The sequence below is a fragment of the Genypterus blacodes genome, unplaced genomic scaffold (assembly GCF_046128005.1).
Source record: "Genypterus blacodes isolate CSIRO-AG114 ecotype Tasmania unplaced genomic scaffold, CSIRO-AGI_Gbla_v1 ptg000021l_1, whole genome shotgun sequence".
NCBI classification, from domain to species: Eukaryota; Metazoa; Chordata; class Actinopteri; order Ophidiiformes; family Ophidiidae; genus Genypterus; species Genypterus blacodes.
This window is the reverse complement of record NW_027466834.1, coordinates 3,858,145-3,876,041: the sequence shown is the minus strand read 5'-3', so window position 1 is coordinate 3,876,041 and position 17,897 is coordinate 3,858,145. Positions and strand designations below refer to the sequence as shown.

General features: G+C 45.8%; 1 protein-coding gene across 1 annotated transcript in view; it reads left to right on the top strand.

Moving 5' to 3' along the window:
• The window catches only part of itpr2 (inositol 1,4,5-trisphosphate receptor, type 2), a 46,104-nt gene that overhangs the window by 16,439 nt on the left and 11,768 nt on the right, over nucleotides 1–17,897 (top strand). The window contains exons 25-45 of the mRNA XM_076141828.1: nucleotides 37–202; nucleotides 542–700; nucleotides 1,088–1,174; nucleotides 1,293–1,418; nucleotides 1,524–1,646; nucleotides 1,776–1,976; nucleotides 2,126–2,377; nucleotides 2,471–2,596; nucleotides 2,740–2,868; nucleotides 2,987–3,107; nucleotides 3,462–3,643; nucleotides 3,739–3,881; nucleotides 4,818–4,926; nucleotides 13,439–13,559; nucleotides 14,313–14,500; nucleotides 14,579–14,759; nucleotides 15,390–15,640; nucleotides 15,897–16,097; nucleotides 16,233–16,343; nucleotides 16,462–16,557; nucleotides 16,660–16,779. Of these exons, the coding sequence (XP_075997943.1) occupies nucleotides 37–202; nucleotides 542–700; nucleotides 1,088–1,174; nucleotides 1,293–1,418; nucleotides 1,524–1,646; nucleotides 1,776–1,976; nucleotides 2,126–2,377; nucleotides 2,471–2,596; nucleotides 2,740–2,868; nucleotides 2,987–3,107; nucleotides 3,462–3,643; nucleotides 3,739–3,881; nucleotides 4,818–4,926; nucleotides 13,439–13,559; nucleotides 14,313–14,500; nucleotides 14,579–14,759; nucleotides 15,390–15,640; nucleotides 15,897–16,097; nucleotides 16,233–16,343; nucleotides 16,462–16,557; nucleotides 16,660–16,779 (3,193 nt within the window). The remainder of the gene's footprint in view (nucleotides 1–36; nucleotides 203–541; nucleotides 701–1,087; nucleotides 1,175–1,292; nucleotides 1,419–1,523; nucleotides 1,647–1,775; nucleotides 1,977–2,125; nucleotides 2,378–2,470; nucleotides 2,597–2,739; nucleotides 2,869–2,986; nucleotides 3,108–3,461; nucleotides 3,644–3,738; nucleotides 3,882–4,817; nucleotides 4,927–13,438; nucleotides 13,560–14,312; nucleotides 14,501–14,578; nucleotides 14,760–15,389; nucleotides 15,641–15,896; nucleotides 16,098–16,232; nucleotides 16,344–16,461; nucleotides 16,558–16,659; nucleotides 16,780–17,897) is intronic.

Genomic DNA, 17,897 nt, shown 5'->3' with positions numbered 1-17,897 from the left:
ATGTGAATTGGTGAGAATGCACTCGTGTGATTTCAGTTCAGAGGTAGGTGCGGTGGAGCTGGACGATGAGGGTGGCCAGACCTTTTTGAGGGTCCTGATCCACCTCATCATGCAGGATTACCCCCCGCTGGTGTCTGGCTCGCTCCAGCTCATCTTCAAACACTTCAGCCAGAGAGCTGAGCTGCTGCAGGCCTTCAAACAGGTATCAGCACGGCAGATACACTCTAACATTTCATACTTTGTGAGCTGACACAGTGCAGCTTTTGCTTCTTCCTTAAGTGATTTTTGTCATGGTTGATGGAATCAGTTTGGATTAGCAAAGGGCTAAGCAGCAGCTGTTGTAAACCGCCTCAGTAAGAGCTTCCTCGGCTGGAATACAGTGCTGCACTCGCACCCATTACCAGTGCGGTGATTTTCAAAGTGGTCAAGTGAAGCTTCTTGGCAGAGATCAGCTCTCGCACACATTGTTCTCTCCTCCCCTAACTGAGCGTCTGGTTTATTTCTGGTTGTTTGTGTCTCTCTCTCTGCGTGCGTTTTCCAGGTCCAGCTGCTGGTGTCGGAACAGGATGTAGAGAACTACAATCAGATCAAAACTGACCTTGACCAGCTGCGTCTGACCGTCGAGAAGTCGGAGCTGTGGGTAGAGAAAAATGGAGTCTACAGCAGTGAAAACCTGGGGGCCAAAGAGCAGAACATTGAGGTATGGTAGCAGCATTTAATGGTGCCCAGCGTGTGAGAGCAAACTTCTTCTCTGCAAACAAGAAAGATGCTGCATTTGTCATTCAGCTGTGGAGGCGTTCTATTGTCTTTGTTCAACTAACAATCACACCTTAGCAAAACCTGACTGACGGGAATAATGAATAGTAAAGGCTGCAAGAACAGGATGGAGCCAGGAATGTGACGTAACATTGTTATTGTTAATTAGATTTTTACTTTTATTAAGTAATGAAGGGGACCAAATAAAGGCCTTTATTGACATCTTAAAGAGATTGTACCTTTGAGATAAGCCTACAGCTAGTATCTGTCATATTAAATTAACATATAATGATTAAATGTAGTTATTAAAGGTGTGTGTTTGTTTGGACAGGAGGTTGTTTTGAGTCCAGTACAGGATGACGATCTTAAACCACAGATTGACAGCAACAAAGGAAACAACTACACCATTGTCAAAGAGGTAAACTAGCTTCTCTGATTGCCAGGTTGTTCTCGTCGTGTCTTTCCTGTCTGTAGAGAAGCGAAAAATGATGTGTGTTAGAGTGTGAGTGTTTTTTTTGTCTTGTCTTGACCTTTAGATCCTCCTTCGCCTCAGCAAGATGTGTTACCCCGGCAAGAAGAGTCGTGTCCAGCAGCAGAGACTGCTGAAGAACATGGGGGCTCACACTGTGGTGCTGGACCTGCTGAAGATCCCCTATGAGAAGGTGGAGATAACAAAACAACAGAGAAACTTATGCGTCATGTTGCCCTCTGGTGTTTATCGTGTGCATTTTCTCTCATTTTATTTGTCCACTTCTGTCTTTCCGCAGGCCGATGAGAAGATGAATGAGATCATGAGCCTGGCTCATACGTTTCTGCAGAACTTCTGCCGCGGAAATGCTCAGAACCAAATACTACTACACAAACACTTCAACCTCTTCCTAACTCCAGGGGTGTGTAAACCTTTGACATTTTACTTAACCTGCTAGGCCAGCCTGATCCTTTGCTAGTGTCAGTAGAACATAGACAACGTATCTTTGCTTTCTGTACGAATCTTGACTCTTTCCTTTCTTCTTATCCAGTTGCCGGAAGCTGAGACCATGCGTCACATATTCATGAATAATTTCCAGCTGTGCAACGAAATAAGCGACCGCGTTGTCCACCATTTCGTCCACTGCATAGAGACGCACGGGCGCCATGTTCAATACCTCAGGTTCCTGCTAACCATCGTGAAAGCTGACGGCAAATATGTAAAGAAATGTCAAGACAAAGTCATGACAGAGGTGAGGATGGGTTTGTTAAAATGGTTTTCTTTTCACCTGCAGCTACAGTATAAAAAGTAAGGAACTATAACATATAATAGATGCTGATAATCGGAAAAATGAAACCATATAAAGTACAGATTCCAGGGCAACCAAATGTTTGTGTCCAGCTGGTGAAAGGTGGCGAGGACGTGCTGGTGTTCTACAACGACCGCTCCTCCTTCCCGGTCCTGGTGCAGATGATGGCGTCAGAGCGTGAGCGGACGGAGGAGGACAGCGCTCTGGCCTACCACAACAACCTGGTGGAGCTGCTGGCCGCATGCACGGAGGGCAAGAACGTTTACACTGAGCTGAAATGCAACTCGCTGCTCCCGCTGGACGACATCGTCAAAGTGGTCACCGACGTGAACTGTATACCAGAGGTGAGAGCTCAACTGCTCGGAGATTTGAATAGAATTACAAAATGCAAGTATTTATTTTGTTGCAAATTGCATCTGTAATTTGTTTTCGCTCAGGTAAAAACCGCTTACGTGAACTTTGTGAATCACTGCTATGTGGACACAGAGGTGGAAATGAAGGAGATCTACACCTCCAACCATATCTGGAAGCTCTTTGACAACTTCCTGGTGGACATGTCCAGCGTAAGGCTCTGTTGGATTTAATTATCACACATGTATCCATGTGTAAAGATGGATTAAAGGCTTAGTTAGAGATGAAATTGTGCGTAGAGGGAAGGATTGATATGTGATGAGTAGATTTGTCTCGTTCCCTTTCACATATTAAGGTCTGCAACAGCACCACAGACCGTAACCACGCCGACCAGGCCCTTGAGAAGTATGTGACGGAGACAGTGATGGCCGTCGTCAAGGGCTTCTTCAGCTCCGCTTTCCCTGTCAACAACTCCAACCTGCAGGTATTGTTTAGTACTACAGTAGTTTGTACTAATGTCTCCAATCAAAGACGGCATTGATGTGTCCCCATTAGGATTATCCCCATGAAAGATAAAACTCTCATTTCTCCAACTTCCCCAGACAAACCAGCCTACCTTCATCCAGCTGCTTCAGTCGGCTTTCAGGATCTGCAACTGCACCTGGGTTAACTCGGCTCAGAAGGCAAATATCGAAGGTTGTATCAAAACCCTGGCGGATGTAGGTGAGCGGCTTACTTACGCTGTCTATCTAGCACTGAGCAATGACAGAAAGACAGAGAGAGAGAGAGAGAGAGAGAGAGGGACGCATTCATCTATATCTGGATGACACCAAAATACTATCAAAAGCAGGTGTATAACTGCTAGAAAACTCCTTTTCACCGGAGAAAGACGTTTTACCAACTCTATGTGTGCCATGTCTAAAAAATGCTTTATGATGCAGGAACACAAAGATGAGCTTAGAATTCTGCTGACCACTGAGGAGCTTTTAACCTGAGCTTTTACGTGCCTGACTGCTGTCCCCTCAGGGGAGTGAATACGTTTACAAAGACAGTTTACCCTTCATGCTTTCCTCTCAGCCAAGGCACGGGCCATTGCCATCCCAGTGGACCTGGACAGTCAAGTCAACGCTTTGTCTCTAAAGGTCCACACTAACCTGGTACAGCGTGCAGCCAAAGACTGGAGGAGCACTGCTCGTGCAAGGCCCCGCAAAGAGCCTTTGGGTGTGCCTGACTACAAGAACATCATCGAGAAGCTGCAGGTGCTCACTGCGTTTTGTGAGATTTTTTTGTCGCGTCAGCTACTCTACCGTTTTTGTTTCCTCATTGTTTGTGTGTATGTGTCTGTTTGTTACAGGGTGTTGTGGCCTGCCTGGAGGAGCAGTTCAGTCCTAAAGTTCAGGCTGAGTTTTCTGTGCTGGTGGACGTCCTGCACAGCCCTGAGCTGCTGTTTCCAGAGGCTGCCCGGCTGCGCTGTGAGAGCGGAGCTTTCATGTCCAAGTAAGTAGCTGTCCACAACCCGTCTACGAAAAACAAAGACATTGGCTTTTATTTTGAAAGGCTAGAGGTCATAGTTTGAACTGATGCAATGAAAGACGACCAGCCGAGTTCTTCGGGGCTTTACAAGTTGGGTTTTTGGGTGAAGATATTTTCATTTTTTGGCTGGAACTTTTTAGTTTGGAATCATTTTGTAGCCAAGATGATGCCGATTCATTCAGGGGTTAAAAGTGAAGCAACAACCTTTTAAATGATTTCATGATTGAAGGACTGTGGAGGCTTGGCACAGATTTGCACTGTAATGAGGGGAGAAGCTTCGTCTTGCCAATCTACATTTGGCAGACTTGACCAATTAGCAAACGTCTGGCCGATGACGTAACTCGCCACCTTGTCAAGTTTGTTTACATCTGTTCAAAAAGAGTCATTGTATGTAGGATATGAAGTAACTGATTCAGCAACGGCAGATGCTTCCGACTCACCTCAAACTTCCTGGCTAGTCTGAAAGTTTGGTGCCGGATAGTCTACCGGATAGGCACATACAAAGTTGAGTGAAGGACGGAACAGTAAATTATTGATCACGCAGACTACTTGATATGACGATGTGATGCTTCTAATTGATTCAGGTGTTGCAGACCACCTTTATGGATCTGTGCTGTACCCTATTTGCTCAACAGTTCAGATTAGTTTGATACATCTGCCAACCAGCGGTGGAGCTGTTACCCTGCTGCTTTCGACTAAACTGCTCAGACTATGTGCCAATAGGGATCAATAACACATCGCTTTGTTTTTCCTCGCGAGTCAGTGTCTGCATCAGGACATAATGGATGTGAATGTACGCACAGTGATTGACTTGTGACAAGTGGTGCACAACATTTTTTAACACAAATACGTGTGCAGAAACATTGTATTGAGACGGCTCTTCTCTTGTCACTGTGTCAGGCTGATCAAACACACCAACAAGCTGATGGACAAAGAGGAGAAGCTGTGCATAAAGATCCTGCAGACGCTCCGAGAGATGCTGGACAAGAAGGAGAGTTTTCCGGAGCCTGTGAGTACTTTGAGCTGAAGCAAGGTGTAAATTCTCAGGAATGTTTACAACCAAAATGTATTTATGAAGACTGGTAGCACAACAGCTTGGACCCCCAACCAAAAAACAGACTTAATAAAGTGAAATGAGCTCAAGTAAGTTCTTGATGCTGCTGTTCTCGTATGGGTGCTGCTGTAGTCGTCCTCTCAGGTCCGTGGGCCCAGAGCCCAGACTCTCCTTCATCAGTATGCTGTGGGTCTTTCTATGTTACATAAGGCAGGGAGGCACTTGAGGACACACTCATACTGAGATGGAGAATCGGAGGGGAGGAAGTAAAGGAAGAAGGGGGGGGGGGGGGGGCAAGCACTGAACAAACAAATCAATACTGCAGCGTGTGGGGGAGGGGTGGGTGAAGGAGCCCGCTGTCTCTCCTGCTGCACCCCCCCCACCCCACCCTACGCCCTCCCAGCCACAGGCCTGAAAAGTGAGTGACAGGAGTTTTGGAGAGGAGGCCAGAGGAGGTGTGTGTGTGTGTGTGTGTGTGTGTGTGTGTGTGTGTGTGTGTGTGTGTGTGTGTGTGTGTGTGTGTGTGTGTGTGTGTGTGTGTGTGTGTGTGTGTGTGTGTGTGTGTGTGTGTGTGTGTGTGTGTGTGTGTGTGTGTGTGTGTGTGTGTGTGTGTGTGTTTAGCTTGAGTCCAGAGTGGACATTCCATAGAGATATGCAGATTATTTTTGACACTTCCGCCCCTCCAAAGGCTGCACATCACTTACGTAAAATGAAATCTTTGAAATCTGTGCGCCTTCTGTTACTCTTTTCTAATATCGCTAAGACGATTCTCAACCTAATTATTGCCATTTACAGGTGTCAGATTTGAGTTTACTCCACCTCTGTTGCCATCCTGTGTTGTTCGAATAACTTTTCTCTTTTCCTGAGAGCACAAGTTTCAACAGTTGTGTGGAACAGGATGAGAAAAAAATCGGGGAAAAAAACAGACATTTAAAAGCCGCTCGGCACATTTGAGATGAGCCAGACAGTGCAGTAGTGATATGTGAAATGTCAGTTTGTGTAGGTGTGCCAGAGTGTGCTCAAGCATGTATTTGTGGCCTCTTTGTCATATCCCTGTAGCCCTGAGCGTGGAGCTGCAGCCTCACTGCACGGGAGGGAGGGAGAGAAAGAGAGAGAGAGAGAGCGATAGATAGATAGAAATAAAGAGAGAGAGAGATAGAGAGAGAGAGGAAGGGGGAGACAAGGAGAGAGAGAGAAAGAGAGAGACAGAGTGACAGCACAAGCAGCAAAGGTTGGTGGCTCCCCTGGGGTGCAATGAGTAGGTGGAGGAGAGTGAGAGAAAGAGAAAGATGGAGGGAGGGAGGGAGGGAGGAAGCCATGTGAGGAGCCATGTGAGCGGAGAGAGAAAAAAACGCAGGCAGCGGCTGCAGGGTGAGGGATTGGAGGGAAGTGGAGTCTGCTCAGTCCATGAGGAGACAGGGCAGGGGGTGCGCTTACGTAACAGCCTGCAGTGGCTGAGCCAGCGTCACGTGGACCATCACGTTCTCTCTCTCTCTCTCTCGTTCTCTCTGTCTCTCTCTCTCTCTCTCTCTCTCTCTCTCTCTCTCTCTCTCGTTTTCTCTCTCTCTCTCTGCTCACTAGCGCTCTCTCCCTCTCTCTCCCTCTACTCGCCTCCTCCTGCTATGCTATGTCCCAGTCTATCGCATACTGTCTGCCTGCCTCACTAATTTCTCTCTCTCTCTCTCTCTCTCTCTCTCTCTCTCTCTCTCTCTCTCTTTTCTCTCTCTCTCTCTCTCTTTTCTCTCTCTCTCTCTCTCTCTCTCTCTCTCTCTCTCTCTCTGTGCTTGGGTCATGTCAGGAGCGCCGGGTGTGCAGTGAGGAAGATCTGCAGCGGGAGTGTGGGGACGTGTGGATGTTTTGGCCCTTTGCCCCACACTTCACTTGTTTTTGTTGTGAGATAAAGGCGCCTTTAAAAGCGCTTTGTTGTGTCCCCACCTGCCCGCAAGATGTCTGGGCTGAAAGAGGCTTTTAGGAAGAAAGTATGATCACATCAGGCACTTTAATACACATTGCTCGGCATGAATTGTCAGTTATATCTGACAGCAAAATCTGGTTAAATTACATTTTTTTTACTACTATTACTGTTATGTGATGCGTCTTATATCCAGTCATATGTATGTAACATGTCTGAACATGTTTACATACTTTACTTTGCAAAGGACTGAAAAAGCCAGTTATGTAATATCAGTCACGCTTACACTCCTTTTCTCCTTTCTCTCCCTCTTTCACACTCATTCCTGTCATTCACACTGTCTTTCTGTCTGTCTGTCTGTCTCTCTCTCTCTCTCTCTCTCTCTCTCTCTCTCTCTCTGTCCATCTAGCCATCCTCCTCTCTCCCTTTCTCCCTTGCCAAGTTTCGCACCACCTGCTCAAAGCAAAGCAGATTTACAGATTACCACCCTCTCCATGTTAAGCACATCACTCGCATGCATGTAGCTGGAAAGTCTCGCTCAGGTCTCAGGCGCGCACACACCCACACACACACAAACACACACACACACTCCCAGGCATGCCGTGCCACGCAGACAGGCTGTGTGTGAGCTCATCCTGCAGGGTTTCCCTGTTTGTCTGCTGAGGGGAGCAGAGGAACATGGCTCATTCACATGCAGCAGGTTAGGCAGGCAGAGAGACATACACGCTAATGTGCTAATAGTGGGATTGGGAACATGACACAGCATTCTTTTTAAAAGTTTAACTTACAACAACAAGCTGGACACTTGATCAATGCTGCGCATACTAAATAGTAATCCTAACGCCTTTACTAAATAGTATATAGTGCCCTCAAGCATCCTACACGTCTGTTTTTGACTATAACCATGAGAGACATGACTGTTACACAATGCAAGTTAGAGTGGAAAGTTTAAAGTTAATAATAAAAAGCTAATAAAGTATTAATAACTTGTACTAGCACACTTGTTCGATCGCTTCCTTTGTAGTTTGCAGGTAATTGTTGTTTTTTTTCATCAGTTTGCAATGTCAAACACACAACTCTATAACAGATCAAGCTCATATGTTTGCACAATATTGCTCACTTCACTGTTTAGATTAGTGTGTGACATTCATTTGGGTCACAGCTTCTCCTTCTCCCTCATCCTCCCCAGTTGCGTAGTCGGGTGTCTACAAGGGGGGTATTAGTTTCTAGTTTCCATGGCGATGAGGGATCAGCACGTGTTGTTTGTCTGTCTGGTTTGGCCGTGATGTGTAACCGGACGTCTGCGCGCCCCGTTGAGTGATGCCTTTAGATCTGGAGCCCGCTGCCCGGCTAACTGCCGAGCAGCGAAGGAAAAAGAAGCTCATACTGCCTGAATGTGAACGGCCTTGAGTTCAGGGCCAGAACAATCTGTGGGCCATTGTGAATGAGAGTTGTCATTCTGAACAGTGTCTGGATACAGTTCCATTGTGCGTTATGGGTTTCCGAGTCCATGACACACATGACGAGCAGCGAGATGAATGTTTTAAATCGTTATTTTGTTGTTTGGGCTTATTTCATTCTTCTTGTACTGCGTGGATGCACATAGTTGGTGGACAAAATGACAGAAACCCTGTAGTAAATACTAATCTGTGTCGATCAATCAAACTTGAATATGCTGTTGCTTCCATGTATCTTTCAGTCAGTGATGTTGAGGTTCTGTTAGTAACCGAAGTTCCTTTTTAATGCAGTTTTTCCACTCGTTGGGTATAAATGCATGTGGTCCTGAATGCAAATATCCAATCAGCCACTTCAGCAACAGAATGAATAAAAGCATGAGAGAGAAGAAATATGCTCTGTATGACTGTGACTGTAGAATTATTATTGGTGCCAGATGGGATAGTTTCAGTATTTCCATGCACATCAGTCTTGCAAGGTTACAGAGAATAGTTAACAAACATACCTTTTGGAAGAGACGGTTCAAGATTTGGAAAAATGTTCTCTGCTCAAATCTTTTTTTTTTTTTTTCCGCTGCAATATTGAAATGTAAAAGTCAGAATTCAGTCAAATGAACACGAATCCCTGAAGTCATCCTGTTCTTGTGTCAATGGTTATGCTCACATGTGCTTTAATGGTGTGAAGAATATGTTCTAGTCAACCTTTAAGACCCTCAATACCAACTGAATTGTGTTCACTTGGTACTTAACTACATACGTGTTGCTTTGCGGCCACAGTCCACCATCATCTAATGGATACCTCCAGGCAGATAACACACCGTATCACAAAGCGCACGTCATCTCAACCTTGCTGTATGAAGACGACAATGATCTCAGTGTGCTCCAGAGGCTCCACAGTCACCAGACCTCGGTCCGGTATACGACCGTTGAGTTGTGGTTCCATCTTACTGACGTCACTCGGCAAGCAATCGCGAACCACCGAATCGCAACTCTTTAACTGTGAACACCACTTCCGCACAACACACACAGACAACCTGGTCCATGGGCGTCCATTTGGATTCACCCGTAGGTTGAATTCATCCCATTTATTGACAAAAACATCAACAGCACCAGCATGACACTAGCTGTGATATTACTAAAGTACAAGTTGGTAAAAGTCTTGATTAAACCACCTGTAGTTAAAACCAAACGCTGACCTGACCTCCATCTGACCTTTGTTTATGGCAGGCGTCCTCTGCTGTGTTTTGCTGGCTTTTGCGCCGACGAGGAAGAAGACACAAACAAGTCTGGCTTGTCTTTGCCAACCGTCCTAAGATGGACATCAAGACAAACACACTCAGTGCTTAACCGTGTTAGTGAATCACATGTAACATTTCCATAGTGATCCTTCCTACTAACAGTTGGTCCTTTTGCTTAAAGCTTGTTTACTTGTGTTTGTGTGTGTGTGTGTGTGCGCGCTGATCCTGCTCTGTTTCCTAGAACATCACCAGTCTCACCAATTGCTCTCACATGTGGATCTAATTTGTTTTGCTGATGTGGTTGTTTGTTAGATAAAAAGCACCAAGTGCTGTGGAACTGCAGCACTTGGTGCAATTTACATCTTGAATCCAAAGGTGATCTGTGTTTCAGGACTTGCAACTCGCATTCCCTGTTCAAAATAGCTATCAACCACAGCGGGAAAGAAGACTAGGCAGTTTGAATGTGTAGGCAGGTATTTTTATCTCGTACACGTGCCTCACTTGCACCGTTGTGACTCGAACTCGACTCGAGATGGAACCAAATCTGCATGTTGCCCGGCAGGTTCGTAACTCTTCAGGCTCTTCGTCACTCATTTGAACTTTTGTGGAAACGGCGTCATTGCTCTTATCAGATTCATTTGTCAAGATTTAAACTTCCGTTCCCAGTTTCTGATCCCTCCCTCTCCAGCCACAACGTTCCCTTAGTTTGGAACTAAATGGAACCAGAATGGGACTTTATTTGTCTTTATAAGCTTCCTAATATACACTTTTGACCCTTTAGAGGCAATTCCAGTCTTAATTAGATAACGGAGAACACGTGCTTCTATTCTGTACACGATCACGAGTTTATTCTTCGGCTGTTGTTGTCGTTGAGGATGAATCATAGGCAGAAAGTAGAATTTCAGTGGTAAACATGGCCGTCTCGTAGCAGCTTCTACCAGGACCTGAACGCTGGTTCTCAGCCCTCACACAGCCTCTTGTTTGGTTGTTGCTATTGTTGTGTCCCATTGTAGATGATCGGTGCTCTCAATTGTTTACTGAAGACACCTGGACCCCACCCACACACACACACGCACCTCTCCCCCCCAGCAGCTCTAAGGTCTCTGTTTCAGTGAGACTCCACAGAAAGTTACACAGAGAAGAAAACTTTGTCGCCCTCCCCGATGTGAAACTTGTTTGGATTCTCTCTCGCTCTTTTGTTGCCCGACTCTCCTTTACACGACCTTACCTGACCTGAGCGGCTCGACCCTCCCCTACCTGTTCTTTGCCGTGTCTGTCGCGGCTTGCACACACTACCCCCCCCCCCCCCCCCCCCGCCCCCCCCCTCCGCTGCCATCAGCCCTAATGAGCACGGACAGAGACGCGTGTGCCTTTGTGTTTTTTTTTCCCCCTCTGTGTGTTTCTATGGAGTCTTGAGAAATCTGCAAACAACAGAGCGGTGGCGGGGAGAAGGGGGGGGCAGGAGAGGTGTGGGGATCGGCAGCTCATCCCCCCCGCTTGGACACCAGAACCGCAGTGTGGCGTGCCGGTGCACATTTTAAAACACCACCACAGCTCTCTGCCCTGAGTTTGTGTTTGTTCCTCTCCTTCCTCTCCCTCGCCGCCTTCCTCTCATTACTTCTGCCAGTCCTTCCACCTCTATTTCTATCTCTCTTTCTTATGGCTCTTACATCACCTGACTGGAGTTTTTCTCGTCAATGCAGCAGCAAGCAGATGAGTCAGGCTGGGCTGACTTTCCTCTCCCGCCATCACGCTCTCCCCTCTCCTTTCCTCTGCTGCTTCTCTCTCTCTCTCTCTTTTTTCCTCTCCCTCCCTCTCTCTCTGCAGAGCTAGCCAGCAGACTGCATCACCCTGAAAAACCTCTCACCTCCTCTCATCCTCCGCCACCAGAGCGCGGCTCTTTGTTGCAAAACCATCGAGTCGTCTACCAGAAAAGGGATAACGTTAAGTCAGACACGATTCAATTGGTAATCAGTCGTGCACGGGATGCACTTTGTTAGAGAGTTTATAGTCTCCACATTGCTGTGTGGAGTAGCTCAATGGATTCTCACCTTCAGTTCAGGAAGTTTGTGTGTGTGTGAGAGAGAGAGAGAGAGTCTGTGTCTATGCATGTGTGTGTGTTAGACAGCTGAGCCAGACAGTGCAGGCAGACAAGTGTCTCTGCTGACTGCAGATGAGATGGAGTGTTTACTGACACAAGGAGCATCAGCTACACGTGCCCCTCCACATCTCCGCTCCTCAGCACACTTATTCAGAGGCTTTTGAGCAGGACTGTGACTCTGTTTGTCCGGCGGCCATGGTGAGACAAGGAAACAAAGAAGAATAGAGAGGAAGAATAGAGTTTCCTCACTTGTCTGAGGTCCCACTGACAAGATCGTACAAGAGATCGTACAAGGCAATACAACTGCAGAACAGAAGTAAATGCTGTAAGTGAGGCTGATAGTGTTCAGTCTAAATGACAACACTCATTTTTGAGGCCATAGTTCAGAGTGATGTAAAGAAAATTACCTGACAATACATCGTTTATTGTGTTGGTTCTTCATCGGGGACATTTTACCTCTTTACTCAGATTGGTAGAGCTCTCATGAGTCTTATCAAGAGATCTGGCAACCATCATGTTTACGTGACTTATTATGTGACAATATAAAGGAAAAGGGGCGTATAGCTGCTCTCTTGTTTTGCACACGCATCAGCTCAGCAAGATTGCATGTAAAGTGGAAAATTAAGAAAGTTTCAGAGAATGGATAGTCACCAAAAATGTAACAAAACATAAAAATGGTAAAGAACCCATAAACCTCAAGTGAAACGAAACAGAAAATGGGAGGGAATTTGAGTAATATAAGATTGAAATAAAGATGAATAAAAAGAACTAATGCTACCTTGGACGCCCCTGCCAGTCACACCTACTTGTCCCGTAACACCGCCACCATTTTCAGCTCATCTGTGTCAAATGTCTCGGGGAGAACTTGGGGCGAGAGAGGAAATGTGTTCCTCAAATCAATTTGAAGAGCGAACTCCAAGGCGAGGAGCGACTCGGTGTTGCGTAATACATTGTTTCCTGCATACAGTACACAAATTACCACATACTGCACTGCACAGCCTTCCTCCGTCTCACTTTTTTGGCGCTTCACCTCCACTTCCGTCTCACTCTTGTCATCACACAGAGTGGAATCTTCACAGTTGGAAATCCGTGCCAGGGAAGTTGCTCGGCATGAATTGACAGCTATGTATTGTAATCAACAAGAAACGGGCATGTTTTGGTTAACGGGTGTGTACTTTGAATGAAATAAAACCCATCATTGTAATTATTTTGTCATTATAACGATGACACTGACAGTATTTTGTGAAATTATCAGATACAGCTGCATTTTTGATCGCATTTTTATAAAAAGGTCTCAACTGCCATTTCAGATTCTATCATAATTGTTCAGTTAGAAACACTACAATCAGGCTCGTTCAGTTTCTTCTTTGATAAGGGCATCGTCTCCCTGGATATGAAGACGGAAATGCATCATGGGATAACTGTGATCGCTCCCATTAGGGGCAAAATGCAATCTGCTCAACTCTCCTGAGGAAGGCTGAGTAAGACTTTATGTCAGGAAATGTTCCTCACGACACCACTGCATTGTAGAAGCAGCAGAACTGTAATGTTATATTTGGTAGAGCTGTACGTCTGCATTAGTTATACACCGCTATACAAGTGCTGCCGTACTGGTGATGCGGGGAATATGAAGAAATGGGAAGTTACTGTAACAAAGCCAGCGGTGTTAAAATGTGATTTTCCCCGTCGGAGGCTGACAGAGAGAAGACGCTCGCTCAGGCTGTGATGTGGATTTAACATTACCATTTTTTTGTCTCCACAGGGAAACGAGTTAAGAAAGATTCTCCTCACACGCTACTTTGGAAATCAAAAGCTCCTCTCCAAGTCAGAGCTCGGGAGTGGAAACATCTCATCTGGAGGCTTTGTCAAAACGTCATCTGGAGGTACTGAAGAAAAAACCCAAATAAACCCGCTAACAACTGCAATAAGTGCTCGCTGCTGAGGAAACAGCAGCTAACATCACTGCACAGAGAAGTCTGCTAGTCTCTGAATCAAGGCAAAACACTTCCCAAGCCCCATATACTTTAACTTACTAGGGTATTAGGTACACTTGTGCAATCTACAATCCAATGCAGTGATCCTAAAACTTCAAAAAGTTGGATTTATTGCAGGGCTGTTGCATTAGATTGCATGTATGCATCTAATAAACAGATAACTGGTTATGGGTTATGCACATTTTGTCAATAATCGTATGAATGTCACACTGTCAGTAGGTTTTTGAGCAATTTTAGTCTTGGTTTTACTGCAATTAAGGCATATTCTGAGTAACAGATCAAGATTATGTTATTATAAATGGATTTATGCCATGTAAACGCCTTAATTGCACCATGGTTGTTTTCCCTCAATGGGCAGACTCACCTCACGCTGCGATTACTCAAACTTGTTCTATTTACACGTACGGCTTCATAGCATTTTACTTTTAATCACAGTGAAGACAAATGCTCCCATTTTCCACGCATCTATTTTTTACGCTGCTGATTTGCGTGTGGGTGGCAGCGTTGGGCGAGCAAAGCAAGCCCAGATGAGGGAGGAGAGACCTTCTGCCATCTAATCCTCATTCATAAAAGAAAGACTGAGATAACCTTTGCTCTCTCGCTTTCATCACTTAAATGAATATAAATATGATACGTCTGCAGGAGGTTCCCCTATGCTCGACTCGGACAAGCCGGATAGCAGCGTAGGGGACATTCAGTGTCTGCTGAACAGCGTCGGGGCATCAGAGCTGGTGATCGACCTCATCGTCAACACTAAGAGCGACCAGTTGTTTAAAGAGAGCATCCTTCTGGGCTGTGCACTTCTCAAGGGAGGAAACTTCACGATACAGGTAGACAATACAGATATTCACGCGCACCGAATACTTTATCTCTGTGCTTTGGTGCTGATTCTCTGCTTCCCCTTTCAGAAATCGTTCTACATCCAACTGAACAAGCAGAAGAAGTCGGAGAAGTTCTTCAAGGTTTTCCACGACCGGATGCTTTCTGCCCAGAAGGAGATCCGAGCCACTGTGTCGGTCAACATGTTTGAGCTCAGTTGCAGGAAAAGGGACGACGACAGCGACTTGTCTGGCATCAGGTTCAAGAAAGGTGCCGCAGATTCAGGATGCATTTTTAGTTTAGCCATATAACTTTTGAGCAACATAGTACTGCAGCCTAACCGTGCTGAGTAACAGTGGAACGTCTAAAAGTGAAGCTCTGAGTCAGCGGGGAACATTGGGAGCATTTCCTTAGAAACAGACAGGGAGTTGTTGGAGTTTTGGATTCTGATTTCACAGTCTTTGCGGTCTAGAGTTTGAGTTTGGCCCTGAGTTAAGACAGAATGGCCTCACACGTGTGAGTTACAGCAGACACCACGGCCTTAATCCATAACAGATTATTATTACCCCATTTACCGCCGAGGTTCTTGCCGGCGCGGCGTGTGTGTGTGATCTTTGTCGCTCCGCTGACCTCTGTGCAGAGTGTTGTTCCTGCTGCCTGCTGTCACATGTCAGTGGCCACGTGACGGCCCACATCACAAGCTTATCAAAAGGCCTTTGTATCAAGATCGGTTGTTTTCCATGCTGCTGAAACCCACGCAATAGTTGCGCAATGTTGATGGGTGGGAGGTGGGGAGTTGGGGTAGATTCTCCAATACTGCGAAACGTATTTAAAACAGAGAAATGTGATGTTACCGGTTTGATCTGCCCCTCTTAATGCTCCCTGTGTGTCCTGCTGTAGGGAGAGACGTGGGGCTTCTTATGAGGGAGGAGATGAGAGGGCAGCTGAAGGAGGCGTCCTCTGTGACCTCCAAGGCCTTCTGTGCCTTCAGAAAGGAGCTGGACCCAGACCTGGACGGCCTGGGCCACAACGAGGTGGGCGGGAGCGAGGAAGCTTTGGAGGAAACGCCGATGAGCCCGGCCATTACCATCATGACGCCCATCCTACGTTACCTACAGCTCCTCTGTGAGAACCACAACTTAGACCTGCAGGTAATGGACAATGGTGGGATTTGATCTATTACCCATGGAACGACACCAACTCAGAGAGATCACCTTAATTTATTCTTCAAGAGAATAAAGAGTATTTGTCGGCTCTGATATGTGTGCAATTCAAACACTGGCATTGCCAATCTAAGTACAACTCCCAGACCTTTGCTTACTTAGAATAAAAGTATTGCTTCCCTTACGTCCATGTGTATCAGTTAATTACTGTTTGGCTTCTTTTTTCTTTCTCTTCTAATTCCAGAACTTTCTACGGAACCAGAACAATAAGAATAACTACAACCTAGTGTGTGAGACTCTTCAGTTCCTGGACTGTATTTGTGGGAGCACCACTGGAGGCCTCGGGCTGCTGGGCCTTTACATCAACGAGAGCAACGTGGACTTGGTTTGCCAAACCCTGGAAACCATCACAGAGTACTGCCAGGGACCATGCCATGAGAACCAGGTAGACATATCGCCATGCCAACATGATTACTCAAGTATACTCAATTGGGTTTGAGCAGGAGTCTTGTGCTCCGTGTGTGTGTTTGTCTGTATTTGCTCTTGCTTTGATGACACATGAAGCATGTTCGTATTGCAGACCTGTATAGCAAAGCATGAGTCGAACGGCATTGACATTATCATCGCGCTGATTGTCAACTCCATCAACCCCCTGGGGAAGCATCGGATGGACCTGGTGCTGCAGCTGAAGGTGATGTGACTCATCACTGCAGAAATTCCGGGACTGAACTTCAGACTTGAATTTTACTTGAAGTCTTAACTATTAAAGAAAAAAAATATTGTTATTGATGATTCCATTATGACTGCAGAACAATGCCTCCAAGCTCCTATTGGCCATCATGGAGAGCCGCCATGACAGCGAAAATGCTGAGAAGATACTCTCCAAGATGAGACCCAATGAACTGGTAACACCTGTTCACACACACACACACACAGACACAAACAGATGGCTCCCATTAGAATTTGTTTTCAAGTCAACGAGAATGATACAAACTTTTACATGGCAGGTGGACGTGATGAAGGAGGCCTATACGCAAGGTTTGGAGAGTGAGGACGACGATGACGGCGTGGTAGAGCAGATCAAGTCCAGAGATGTTGGACATAACATTTACATCCTGGCCCACCAGGTAATTAAACTCAAGCTGTTACTGCTGCTGGGACAGAGGGATTACTGCAGTCATTCTCTCATTACACTCATTCTGCTGAGTTTAGCATCTTGGTGTGTGTGTGTGTGTGTGTGTGTGTGTGTGTGTGTGTCGGTGTGTGTGAGATAGCAGTATATGTTTCGTCCTTGTTCCAGGGGTAAACGTCCACCGCTTTTCTTGCGTGGGCACATCAGTGTCTGTGGTTCAAATGCACACGTAGAGCAACTGGTAACCTCCGATCCAAAAATACTTTATTAGCGTAAGCAAACATAGCTGCAGGATTTTTACAACTTGTTGTATCTGACTTGGTTATGTTTTTACCGAGTTGTGACTAAGATCTTACGGCAGACCACAATGCATCCTACAGCTTGCTTTAATGTGTCTTTTGTCCTCATTTGTCTGGTGTGATGATGATGAATGATGTGCTAAATATTGAAGGATGGCAAGTGTGTGGTAGTTTTGTAAAATTAGCTCACGTCCTGTCACTTCTCCTGCAGACAGGTAGGCTGACTCATAGCTGTAGGCGTTCACAAATCATCCCAATCACTCCAGCCGGTTGTAGTCGTTATGTTAAACGAATGCAGTTTACCTCCTCCAAAGTATCATCAAAAAAGAGATTAAACAAGAGTGGCGAAAAAGTGGTTGCTGTCTGTCTGTCTGTTTGTGTGTGTGTGTGTGTGTGTGTGTGTGTGTGTCTGTGTCTGTGTGTGTGTGTGTCCGCGCCAGCTTCTGGTTTCTGTCTCTCACTTTCTCTGCAGTTAATATCTGTCTGAGTGTGCCAGCCAAGTGAGTCTCGTGGGGTTTCACTTCTGCCTGTGTAGAGACAAATGTCAGATGGGGTATTTTCGTCCGACAACAGCTTTCATGATGACAAACATAGGAAGTTGTTCCACTGTCTCTGACCCCTGAAAGTAACACCAACGTTAACGCCTACGCCGATGATCAACAATGGCTGCAGTTCATTAAAGAAGGCAGAGAAGAAGAAGCTTTTGTTTATTTATTTTGCCTTTAACTCTCATGATGGTGGCTGACTGAAGTGTGAACCATTGTGTTGCAATCATACATTGATTATGGGATGAAAACATAATTATGGTGCTTTG